The sequence below is a fragment of the Cucurbita pepo genome, chromosome LG18, assembly GCF_002806865.2.
Source record: "Cucurbita pepo subsp. pepo cultivar mu-cu-16 chromosome LG18, ASM280686v2, whole genome shotgun sequence".
In the NCBI taxonomy this organism is placed as follows: domain Eukaryota; kingdom Viridiplantae; phylum Streptophyta; class Magnoliopsida; order Cucurbitales; family Cucurbitaceae; genus Cucurbita; species Cucurbita pepo.
The window spans coordinates 1,378,069-1,392,131 of NC_036655.1; the positions used below are offsets into that span (position 1 = coordinate 1,378,069).

The window sequence follows — 14,063 nt, forward strand, 5'->3', positions numbered from 1 at the left end:
CCACACCTCGCCCAGCCTTCAGCCCACAACTTCGAGCACCTATCAGAATACCTGAAAACAGAGAAAAGAAAGAAAATACGAGAGAGAGAGAGAGATTTCGGATAAACGCCGGCGAGTTTCCAGTTTCTCCGATGAGCCCTAAACCACCCGAAAACCGACACCAAACGATCAGTTACCAGCACGAGAAAGATCCCTAACGAAAGCACAATAACTCAAGGTACGTTTTGTTCTTATTCGTAAGCGTCGTCATTGGTAACCGAGGTCGAAAAATTGGGTTTTCCTAATCGTTCTTAGATCTGTGGTTTTAGGAACTTTTAGGCTGCAAAACTCCTAGAAAAGAAAGAAGAACGACAAATAAAGAGAAAAAGGAAGAAGAGAGAAAACTCGCCGAAAAATCGGCCGAACTCGGGTAAGGAAGACGAGATCTGCGGATCCGGGTCAACCCGAACCCAAAACTCGAGAGAGCCAGCCCATTCTTTCCCTCGGCCTCTGCCTTCGGCCCAACCCAACTATAGCAGCCCAAACCTAAAACCAACTGAGAATTACGGTTCAATTGAACCAACCCGAGACCAGACCCACAATCCAATCGAGTCGGCCTGCAACCCAAACATTTGCGGCCCAGCCCAGTAAGCCAAGGCTCAACGATTAGTCTTGGCCCTAGCCTACTGCAGCCCGCGACCCAGACCACGACCCGAACTAGATTGTGACCCGCGCTTCGACCCAACTCTACCGCACGACGTGACTCACTCTGCTGCTGCCACGTGTCACACAGCGGCGTAGGCGGTGCCCTCGGCTCCGCTCGGCGCAAACGTCTCGAGCTCCCTCCGGTGACGCTCCGGTGGGCCCTCCGGCAGCTCCCAACGACTGTTCGGCTCGGCTCACCTTTTTTCAGCTTGGTTTCCACTGTTTCGACCCTCCCAGATCTGCTTTCAGCCCCGATTAAGGTTTTCGAGGCCGTTTTAGAGCCGTATTTCACATTTATTGAATTATTGGTAAATTAATTGTGAAATACTAACGGAAAGTGGCGAACGGTGTGATAGAAAATAAACCCCGGCAACGTAGGAAGCAGCTCTCACGGAACGGGAGCTTACGTTTAGCTATATAGGGAGTACTTCGGCCAAGACCAACCAAGAACGTGTTGTGATGTCTGTTGAATGTACGCTATTTATGTTTCGATGCATGACGTACATGTTATATTTGATGTACTTAATGGCTTCTATGATGAGTATGATGTATGCATGACAATGTTATTAACATGATGATGTTTTCCATGTTGAACATGCCTTATGATGTTGTTTGTCATATTGCATCATGTCGTTACATCGACATAGGACACAACCCTAAGTGTAACGACCCAAAATTTTCTACTTAATTTAAGGTCGCTACTGTATACGTACCATAAACATTGAATGCGGAAGACTTCATTTAAATTCCATAAAACATAACCTTTATCTTAAAACACAGCCATGGACTTACGTGTTTCGAAAATATCTTTAAAACGACACAACAAAAGACTAAATAAAATGAATAAGAGCTTAAGTTAAAAACATCATATTCTAGCCTAAGTTTAAGAAAATAAATACCACTATCCTATGCATGTGCCATGGTCTCGAGTTGCGATGCCGTTGTCAACTGTACAAGAATGACTTGACTTAACCTGAAAAATATAGTAGCACATGGAGTATTTAAAGAAATACTCAGTAAGTGACCCACTATTGGGGTTAAATGCAACAATCACATGCAAATGAGATGATGGGACCTATCTTTCAATCTGTCTTCCTACGGTGTTGTTCTAATGGGTAATTTGGACGTCTACCACTATTGCGGGTATGAGCTCACCAGTCAGTTTGCACACCGCTGGGCCACTTTCCTTGTCCGGTGAGCATACTCTAGGAGCTCCTTAAGCCGGACACTTGTTAGAACTAGTCACTGTCACAACAGTGCTGTGTAAACATAACGATCGTTGTTCTGCCATTGGATGTACGCGTCCGTACCTTCGTGATGGAATAGGGGTATCCCCCAAATGCATGAGCACACATAATGCATAAGGTCCCAAAACTTTTCTATTTTCGTTATCATTTAATACAACCCCGCTACCATTATGTACATATCATAACATTTTTCATATCGTTTCTGTAACGACCCTAAATTTTCACATACTCGGAGTTGCTACTAACGTCTCATGCTCATCTATAATGCGGAAATATAACTCTTACATGAACATCATTTATAACGTAAACTTTGAAAAATGGTTAAAACAACTTCTTCTTTTGAAAACGCAGCCATGGTATTACATGTTTAAATACAAAATACTAAAATTTAGAGAAAATAAAAACAAATACAAAATAATTTAAAACAATGGAATGCATGCAATTCAAATTTAATTTTGGAAGAAGTTTTTCATTCATCTTCGACATGCATTCTAATATGATGATATCCAGATTTGAAGACAATCTTTATAAATTGACATGAATCTTGCAATATATTAAGCATATCGTCTAGCCTAGGAATAAGATGTCAATATTTTACGTGATTTTGTTGATGACTCTATTATGCATGCACATGCGCCAAGTTTTATCTTTCTTTGGCACCAATAAGTCTCGTATAGAACATGGACTCAAACTTGATTCATGATTATACAAACAGTAGTTAATATGATTAGGACCTCACACACTCAACTCACTCACTAATTTTACACTCAGGAACACTCGTGTTTAACACAAAAAAGTAAGCTAGTTGAGAAAGTAACTAAATTATGATCAATGTAGGCTAATATATGGATAAAATAATTTTTATAGTAGTGAGTTAAGCTATTCAAGGCAATCAATATATATATAAAAAAAAATAAAAAAATAGAGGACGTTAAAATTTTAAGAACGTCCGCATTAAATGTTCATGATATATATATAGTAACGATTTTAGATTAAGTAAAAAATTTACCTGAGACGTTGAAGGAAAGCTGTCAATGATAAAGTATAAGAACGAGCTGATAGTAAGTTTCACACCATTGGTGTCCTTCCTTTTTTAATTATATCACACTATAGGCTTTATTAATGCAACTGACAAGTCCTCTGTATGTGTTCTGAACCATCTTTATAAATAGTACTTTCTCAAATTTTCTTATGCTATCTTGGTTGATTCTTCGTTATGGAGATGTTGACTCTAGGTTTGAAGAAATACTTTGTAACGACTCTAGATTTCTACTCATTTAAAGTCGTTATCGTCATCATAATTTACGCTCTTATGTGTAATTAAATATTTAAAAACTTCATCAGAAAACACAACCATAGACTTGCGTGTTTAAAAATATCTTTAAGATAACTAATACTAAATGAAATAAACAAACCATAAAAGTTGAAACACCTTATCCTAACTTAAAGTCTAAGAAATAAAATACCACTATCTTATGCATGTGTCATGGCCTTGACATGCGGATGTCGTCATTAGCCGTACAAGGATGCCTTGCCTTTATCTGAAATAGAAGTAGCACACGGCTGGTGTGTTTTAAGAAATACTCAGTAAGTGACCCTACTATTGGGGCCAGAGAAGGCAAACACATGTAACTCATGATTAGAAATCTATCGTTAAAACATAATAGGGGTGACCTCCAGTCCGGACAAAATTGGATGTGTAGTACTTCGATACACATGACCCACACGTGCAAGTGTGGATCCCCAGATAGTTCACACCCCTCGTGGACCCATTATAGTCGAGCTAGCTGCCTATTGCAACATCCGGAGGACAGCAGACCCCTAAGTGTCTTGCGAGGCATGATGATCGTCATCATCATAATGTACAAGTTCATACTCATCATCATAAATGGGGAAGTAACCCGATGTATATGTACACACAAAATGTATGAGGCTCTAATAGTTTTTATCTTTAAATCATTTTTATGACACAACCCTAGACCTCTCCATATTATTCTAAGTAACATGCATGCATTGGCCTTCATACGATCATCATCATTAATATTATCTAGGGTTGTGTCTTAGAAAAATTGTCATCATAATACATTATGACATTTAATACATGCACGACATCTTAATATAGAATAACATCATATTAAGTCATCTCATCATCATACATCTTACATTGTCATGTTATGATGCATCATCATCATCATATCATTATGTTATATCATCATATACATCATCACATCATCATATCATATCATCACATCATCACACAACATTATTACATTATCATATAACGTCGTCACATCATCATACAACATCATCATATCATCATACAACATTATTACATCATCATATAACATAAAACATAAATGACACGTGCATGAGCTACTGGGTATGTGTCATCATACATAAAGCAAGTCTTTCAACTGAGTCGATAGTAAGATCATTTACTTGGTTGACCTTAGTCGAAGTTTGTATCTAATTCTGAACCAACTTGCCTTCATCCCTCGAATTCTTTTTCACTTATATCGAGGTGTTTCACCCATGACGGCCTCTTCTTAAAAACAATCCTTCCTTTTCCAATGAGAACTCAAGAATAATTTCTACCCGTAGAAGAGAGAATCTCTAATGAAGCTCTTGGTTTGGTATGTCCTTAATCCCCTCTCACTATCTTTCTCTAATTTAAAGGTCATTATTGCTTGTAGCATACCCTGGGCATCTTTCATACATACCTGTCCAGACAAATATATACTCACCTAATGTTGATATCTAGTTGGTTTATAGTTTTTGAAGATTGTGCGATTTTCTCATCATTTTTCTAGGATACGTTCATCTTTCTTAAGAAACATTAGAATTCTTAACCAAATTAAAAAAAAAAAAAAAAAAAAAAAANCTAACATCACCAAGAACACCATTCAGCTCATTAGAAGACATTTTCTTACACTAGGCCCATGTCTTTGGAGAGACATTTTCGATCTCTTCCTATTCAATTCATCAACGACCTCCACTTAGTTTTACTCAAGCTTCATCTTGGTCATGGATAGATTACTCAGGTTCGAGTCTATAAGCAGTGACAATTGTCCCATGAAGACTCTCTTTCGCTACAGCTCCGGTGGGTTCCCTTAAGCAAGCCACTGCCTATGAGTCACCGACTCATTCTTCAATAGGCATACGGTCAGAGTCCTAGTCTCCTCCCACTACTTGGAAGTTTACGGTTTCATGTTCTATTTCACTCCCGGATGGGGTTTTTTTCACCCTTCAATCTCTTCATATTCATAGTTGTGAAAGTTTGACAAAACTACAAAACTGGTTAGATAACATTGCAGCTCACTCAAAGATTTGTGGATAGGTGATTATGCTCGTGATATTTCTCCTTCAAATTTTCGAAATATTCCAAACTTGTCTTCATTAAGAATCCAACGCAAAGTTATGATTCGAGCCGTACATATCTTCCTCAACAACTTGAACACCTCACTAATTTAATATCGTTGCTTATTGAAGATTTTAATAGCATTGAATCTTTGCCTAAATGGTTAGGAAACTTCACATCTTTGATGGTATTGNAGGTATTGGACTTATTCTAGTACAAAAATTCGAAACACATACTTTCGAAAGAAGCCATGTCAAATATGTCGGGATTGAATTATTTGACAATTTGTAAGATTTTGATTGCGTTACCCGTTCATCATTTTATCTTTGTTGGTCATCTTATTAAGTTAACAAAGACCCACAAATTATTATTAATATATTTTATTTGAAGTCCCCGATGTTCATGAATTCACAATAATTCACCTGATTTCCTTAGATAAACCAAATAAGATAAATATGGGAGAAGTCCCATGGAGTTTTGGTATAGATAGTGAAAGTGGCATGCAAGGAAATTGGCCTAGCTGTACGAGGTTCCAAGAACTAAACCATAGTATTGATACCCCCATGTAAGACCTATCGTGCCGGGGGAGAATAGAGGAAAGAGGGCATGGGCTGCATGAAAGGTTAAATGAAGAGCCATACCATAGCCCTTCTCAAAGATTACGAGGATCAAGAACGAATTTTTTTACCACTAACGTAGTAAGGACTGTGAGATCCCATATTGGTTGAGAGGAGAACCAAACATTTTTTATATAGGTGTGGAAACTTCTCCCTAATAGATACGTTTTAAAAACTAAGAGAAAACTTGAAAGGGAAAGTCCAAAGAGGACAATATCTGCTAGTGGTGGTCGTGGACCGTTACAAATGATATTAGAGCTAGACATCGAGCGATGTGTCAACGAGGAAGCTAAACCCCGAAGGGGGTGGACACGAGGCGATGTGTCAACAAGAATGTTGGGCCTCGAAAAAAAAGTGTATTGGAGAAGTTTCACATCGATTGAAGAAGGAACGAGTGTTAGTGAAGATGCTTAGCCCTAAAGAGAGTGGATTGTGAAATCCTTACCCCAGGAGAGGAGGGTGTAAGAACCTCTGCCTATAAGGAGGGGATAAAGGTTTGGGAACACACCCAACCATTCTCTTAAAAGAGGATGTGACATTTTTGTGCTAAATTTCTATCTTACCCTACTTTAATAAAAATAAAAATAAAGTCTTCAAATGTGGTTTCCCTACTTTTCAAACATCAATTATTGTGCTTACTGTTTCTTTGGAGGCCACCTTGTTAAACGTGTTCAATGAAAGGACGTTAGATGGAGTTTCTGTATGCTTCATTCTAGTGCACACAAATCCTTTCAAAAGGCCGACCTCGAATCCCAGAAGTTATGGGTGAAAAAGCTTGAAGATATCGTCTTCGAAGCCAATATTTTACTCGATGAAGATACAACATTCAATGAAGTTGAAATTGATTTTAACCATCGAGAGACGGACTCATTTCGTGATGAAATTGGAGTTATTGGAAGAGAGACTGAAGTATCAAATATAGTAGATAAACTACTTGCCCTTAGGAATCAAGAAAGCTCTAGTTGTTTTACCCATGGTTGGTACACGTGGATTATGAAAAACAACTCCGGTGAAGGAGATTTTCCATCAAGAATTGATAAGGAAGAATTTCGATACTTTTATATGGGTGTATGCGTGTCTGATCCTTTTAAAATTAACAAAATTTTAAGAGCAATCGTGGGATCCATGAATCCTACATTTAGTGGCTCTGATGAAAAGGAAGTCATTCTTCGGGAGCTCCAAAATCTGTTTAGTGCCGAAAAGTATTTTCTTGTGTTTAATGGCATTGAATATTGAGATCGTTGCGTTTTGAGAGTTTTAATGACATTAAATCTTTGTCAGAATAGTTGGGAAACGTTTCATCTTATGAGACATTGGAATTATCAGAGTGTAGAAATTTGAAAATTTTGCCCTCGAAATTAAATGGTTTATCAAATTAAAATTCTTTTAACCTATTTCTCTCATTTCTTATAAGTACGGTTACTTCTAATTCTGTTTGATGTTTTATTTAGTTCTATTTGACACATTTCCGTGTTCATGTTCAGTCTTTGTTTGAATTTATAGTATTAATTAAGATAATAGGTTAAGGAACCTCAGAAAAGAAGATATTAACTTGTAATGTTGCCACTCTAACTGTATCTATGAACACAAATGTTACCACTCTAGATGTATCAACAAATTTTTATTAATTTTTCATTGTTTTATTGATTTTTTTAGAGTATTATGGAATTTAAAATATATTATGAAGATTTAAATATGTAGAATTAAAAAAAATTAGTAATGTCGTAATTAGGATAATTTTTTTAATTGAATTGAAATCAATTTCAACCTCTCATTTTTCAATCATATGTTTATTGAAATTGAATTGAGGATTCATGACTATTTGAGCCGAGTTGCTCCTCTTTGACCCTCAGCCAGACCTGAATGAGATGTGACGTTTATAATTATTATTTTTAAGTTGGTGTTAAATTTCTATCTTACTATACTTTAATAAAAAATAAAATAAGAAAAACCTAAATTTCTAACAAGTTGAAAAGAAATTGAATCAATATAGGGGTGATAAAATTAATATTTGGTTTGAATTAGGTTAAAAAATTGTTCGAGAACTAATTAGTATGCCACTTAAAATTCAACAACTAAGTTAGAAAGTTGTTTTTGATTCAACTAATAAGCCACTTACAACTAAGTTAGAAAGTTGTTTTAGCTAACAAAACGAGTGTCATTCAAATGTCGAGACTTCCAAATTCTGATCAAGACGGGAAAAAAAAAATGAAATAAATAAAATTAAAAACAAAATAACATAAGAAAATTTGAAATACAAAACAAAAATATCATTACTGGAGGGTGTTCAAATTTATTACAAACGGAAAAAAGGGTTCGGGATACAATAACAAAATGAGATAAAAGACACTCAATTACAGAAATGGACCGACGCTTCGTAACGCCCCCCTTTGTGACGATGTAGCTCTCGGACGCTTCTCCACTTCAACGAGCAGCATGCGAATACCTAGAAAAAAAATAGAAAGGGATAAGTTATATAAACATATCCAATAAGCCATTCTCGTAGGCTCTCATTGTACCCATGATCTAGTAAGGTACTACAGACTTTTCTCTAGACTTGCTATCCGAGCATAAAGATCTTAAACTAATAATGTGATTCTGTTCGAGGATGACAACAAAATAGGATAGTATTCAATAAACTCAATTAAAAGTTATATTAAATTTTATTAAAGAATAGAACTTCCCTATTATGCCTTTCTTCAAAGAATATACAACTAAAGCCTACAAAAATAAGAATGCCTCTAAATCTAAACCATAATATTGATAAGGCTGGTTAGTAAACTGGGTAGAAAGTTATTAGTTTATGGAGTAACCTTAAAAGAATTATGACTAGATTTAGTAGAATAAGTTAATAACTTATGAAGAAACTATAGGAGAATTGATAGTAGTTACCAAATTCTGGACCAAGTTTTGTGTTTATAGACCAAATTTTGTAATTTAATTAGGAAGATTGTTAGTGGTTCTATAAATACAAATGAGATATATGTTCATTTCACTCTAAGAACCACCTAAAGAATTGAAAAGCAAGTGATTAAGGTTTCTTTGCTCTAAAAGATCTCTCCACTCAAATTGTTCATTTGCTTGTTTTACTTGTTTCAGCATATTTCGATCGAGGGTCACATCGAACATTTTGTATCAGAGCCAGGATGTCGAAACAAATTTCATCACCATAGAAAGTCACCATAGGAAAAGTGACAATAATAAAGAGCGAAAAGGAGGGGAGTGTAACGCTCCAGTACTGTTACTACCAAAAATCTGGACCGTGACCAAAAAGACAAAAGCGAAAATAAACAAAAATAAAAGAAAAGAAGAGAAGAGAAGAGTAAAAGATAAAATTACCATTTAATTAAAATAGAAGAAGCAAAATGTTACAAGTGGATACAAATATAAAAGGAATATACAAAAGACTCCAAAAGACGGAAAACAAACTGACGTTCCGGAACGATTCCCTTTGTGATAGCACAGCTCTCGAACGCTCCTCCATCCTGTCCGGTAGTCAAGCAAACACCTGAAAAAGATAGGAAAACATGGATGAGTATAAAAATCAAACTTAGTAAGCCGCCTACTTATAGTCTCCCATCGCATCCCAAGCTTAAGAGGTTCCCATGGGCTTCTAATTGGCTCTAGGACATCTGGTTTTGGTCTTATCCCCTTGGGGATTCTCTGGTTCTTCGTCATTTCTTGTAATCCCTAAGACCTCCTTATATCGAGTCGTAATGACTGGTGTCTCTCTAAGAGGCGCTACCTCTGTATGGCATTCTGAGACTATATGGCATCTTACCTAGGGGTGTGCTGAGTACCTCCTAGGCCTATGATAGTCCCCCTTATTGGGGGCACGACCCAATCCTTTCCTATGTAGCTAATGGACTGTACGACATGGGGACACTTTTCCCATGCAAAACGGCTAGAAGCAATGAGAACTGATCAGGAACCCTTGGTCCTCCCACGAAACTATAGATATCATTTACACAACTAGCAGCCTAAAAACACTCTTAAGAAGGTACTTCATTTGCAGTGGTGCTCTGTTAGGCTCCTAGGGAAAGGTTAGGCCTAGACGCAATGTCACTTCTAACCACAAATCCCTAGGCCTAACTTATTAATGGGTCTTGAAAAATAACTGAGTTTGCATACAACCGTCATCTAACATCATCATACATATTAACTGCAAATTAAATATACATGCTCAACAGGGTGATAACATCCATCAAGCACCTGAGCTGTAACGACCATAAATTTCCACATACTCACAGTCGCTACTAACGTCTCATGCTCATCTATAATGCGGAAATATAACTCTTACATGAACATAGTTGATAACGTAAACTTAAAAAAAAAACGTTTAAAACAACTTCTTCTCTGGAAAACACAGCCATGGTCTTACGTGTTTAAGTATGAAATACTGAAAATTTAGAGAAAACAAAAACAAATACAAAATAATTTAAAACAATGAAATGCAAAACAACCTATTCTAACTTAAGACTAGAAATTTAAATATGAATCTACCCTATGCACGTGCCACAGTCTCTGCTCGCGATGCCGCCGTCCTCCGTACAAGTGCGCCTTGCCTTTACCTGAAAAATGATGTGGCACACGGCCTGAGTATTTCAAAGAATACTCAGTAAGTGGCCCCACTATAGGGGCCATGCAAATGCAAACACATGCAATCATGATTTAGGGACCTATCTCTAATCATCTTAGGGGTGGCCTCCAGTCTCGGACAAATTGGATGTGTAGTACTTCCCTACACACGACTCACACGTGCGAGTGTGAGTCCCCAGGGCGCTCGCACACCCCCTGGACCCTCTGGTCAAGCTAATCTGTAGCGACGTCCGGAGGTCAGCGGAACCCCATAGTGTCATGCGCCTCATGAACACCCTCATCTGTGTGCTTTCGCACCTGTGCGCATTCGCGCTCATCATAAGGTGCGCGTCCGCACTCATCATCTCTAGGGGAAGTAGCCCTATGCTTATGAACATACAAAATGCATGAGGTCCCTCTAGATCCATCGTAATGTCTCTTCTGACACAACCCTCTAGTCTCATCTCTTTGTTACTCTAGGTAACTCATACTCGTGGATATTTATATTAATATCATTTTCATGCTCTTAGGGTTGTGTCCTACGTCGATCTAACGACATGATGCAATATGGCACTCATCATCATCTAGCATGCTCAATATGGAAAACATCATCATATTAAGGTAACAATCATGCAATCATCATGCTCATCATAATGCCACAACGTGGGTCAAACATATCAAGCGTCACTCAACAAAATATGTATATACCGCACATATCATCAAGCATCATAATCCACACATCATCATAACTCATACAATTATTTAGCCTATCCTATAGTAAGGCCACTTACCTGGTTGGCCTTAGTCGAAGTATTTCCTAATTTAATTAACATAAGCTCCCGTTCCTCGAGAGCTGCTCCAAAGGTTGCTAAGGTTTGATTCTTATCGCATCGTTCGTCACCTTTTGTTAGTATTTCACATTTTAATTAATAATCCAACTAACAGTATAAAATACCTAAACGGCCTCAATAAAAATCGAGTTCCATGTTTTCATTGTTTCTAAATTATATAGAATAATAAAACTTAAAACTTAAATTAAAGATATGTCAAGATTATTAATATTTCAAGCGGCTTGAATAATTCAAACATTTAATTTTATATCATATAGATACAAATATAATAAATTCTCATATCTTCCATTCTCATTCTCTAACTTTATGTTATATTTTAATTCTGTTTACAGTGCCACCTGAACAGTACTTTTTCAAACCGTTCTAATTTTCTTTTCTTTCCTAAAATTTCTCTTTTGTTTTTTTTTTTCTTTTAACTCTAATTGTTTTAAGCAGTTCAATTCTACCTCCCTATCTCGTTATTTTAAGCAATTTAAATCTAACTCTTTTAATCAATTTGAGTTTAATTCTATAATTTTTTTATTAGTTTCTACCAGAAGTTTAACTCTACTCCCATATCTAAATCATCTAAATCGTTTAATTCTCTAAATAGTCTACTCCCATATCTAAATCGTTTAATTCTCTAAATCGTTTAATTCAATTCTGTTCAGCAGTTTATTCTATTCTCACATATATTTTTTTTTGTTTTGGCTTTACTATTTCCAAATCTAATATTCTCCTCCTTCCATGTATTGTTTTTATCTTCTTCTCTTCCAATGTATTGTTTTTATTATTATTATTATTTGATCTGTTTTCCTAATCTTCCCCTCTCTCTTTCTTTTTTTTTTCTTTTTATCCTGTTTTCCAAATCTTCATTTTTTTTTATTTGGATATGTTTTCCAAATCTTCCTTTTCCCTATCTTCATCTCTTTTTTCTTATCTATCTATTTTTTGTTCGTGACCAGGACTCTTCATAGATAGATAATTTCTAATTCAGATCATTCCAACGGTTAATTTCTAAATTTCTAACAGATCTAAATAATTGCTAATATCCTTCATAAAAGGAAAAACTAAAACTACTAACCTGAAATGACATCTATCTTCTTCATACAAGGAAAAAGTAAAACTACTAACCTGAAATGACATCTATCTTCCTTTATCTTTATCTGCCTACCATCTCTCCATTATCTGCCTTCTTCTGATCTCTCCATTATTGTCTAACCATCTATCCGTCATTATTGTCTAACCATCTCTCCATCATATGCATTTGTTTCCTCCATACAATATTTTCTTTCTGTTTCTGTTTTGTTTAATGAAGTATTGATACAGGATGAGATAGGTATTTTAGGGGAAGGGATGAGAGATTGAAGGAGAGGTGGGCAGTTTTTTTTTTTTTTTTTTTTTTTTTTCTTTTCCTTATTTTGTTATTTTTATTTCAATATATATATATATATATATATATATATATATGTTAAACCATCTTCTCTATTTTGTTATTTTTATTCTAATACATATATATTAAACCTAGCGGGGCGTTACACGAGCGGAGTTCACAAACTCACATCCTCCTTTCAGCATGAATTAAACATATGCATATATATAGCGGAAGCTTAAAGCATAATTGAACACTTAATAACTCTCATAATGTTTCACATAATACATTCATTCTCATAATAATCAGACTACGTAAATTCATTCACGGAAAGCTACCACCTAAGGTAAATTCACTAGCATGCATTCATATCAAGCGATCCCTACTAGTATTGCTTCCTAAAACCATGTGGTGACTTACATGATTGACGCATGCCCTTTCGTTTAACGTTTCCGTGCAAATAGGGTGTCTAAAAATACTGATTTTCCCATGTTAGAAAATAAATCACATAAAAATATGATTAGAATTAAAATCGGGCAAACAAAAGTCGAACAGGATGGATACTAGTACCTCACGTGCCACCACGCTTCACCACGCACCACCACGCGCCATCACGCACCACCAAATTTTATACTTACTTATGGAATAACCTTAGGAGAATTATTAGTATACTTAGTAGAATAAGTTACTAACTAATGAATGAACTATAGAAAAATCGGTAGTAATTATCAAATTGTGGACTAAGTTTTGTAATTCAATTAGGAAGATTGTTAATGATGCAAGACACCACCTAAAGGAGAAATGTGATAAAGGTTTGGGAACACAAGACATGGTGAGTTGTTACCCACCCAACAATTGTCTTAAAAGTCAATCACTAATTTCGAAATGAGGATGTGAGGATGTGACATTTATTTATTTTCTAAGGATGTGAGGATGTGACATGGTGACTTGGTAGATAATTTTCTAAGAATTTTCTCTTTGAATTTTCCTCTAATCAAATATGGTTGTGGATGAATAATTATTATTATTTTCGATGAAGGTATATCAAGGGAGGAAATGAGGATGTGACATTTATTTATTTATTTATATATATATATATTTTGTAAGTTTGTACTAAATTTCTATCTTACCTACTTTAATTAAAATAAAAATAGTCATTAAAAATAAAGTGTTGGAACGTGGTTTCCTTACTTTTTCAAACATCAATTATTGTGGTTATTGTTTCTTTGGAGCCCACCTTGTTAAATGTGTTTAATAAAAGATGTTAGATGGGTATACTTCATTCTAACACACACAAATCCTCTCGAATTGCTAACTTTGAGACTTCAAGGATACAAATATGGCGGAATTCCTGTGGACCTTTGCCGTACAGGAAGT

At 35.8% G+C, this 14,063-nt stretch overlaps 1 protein-coding gene across 1 annotated transcript in view; it reads left to right on the forward strand.

The window, feature by feature from the left end:
* Positions 1–13,983: 13,983 nt before the first annotated feature.
* LOC111779946 (putative disease resistance protein RGA3) overlaps positions 13,984–14,063 on the forward strand; it is a 23,412-nt gene continuing 23,332 nt past the window's right edge. Inside the window, exon 1 of the mRNA XM_023660163.1 lies at positions 13,984–14,058. Within this exon, the coding sequence (XP_023515931.1) occupies positions 14,026–14,058 (33 nt within the window). The 5' untranslated portion in view covers positions 13,984–14,025. The remainder of the gene's footprint in view (positions 14,059–14,063) is intronic.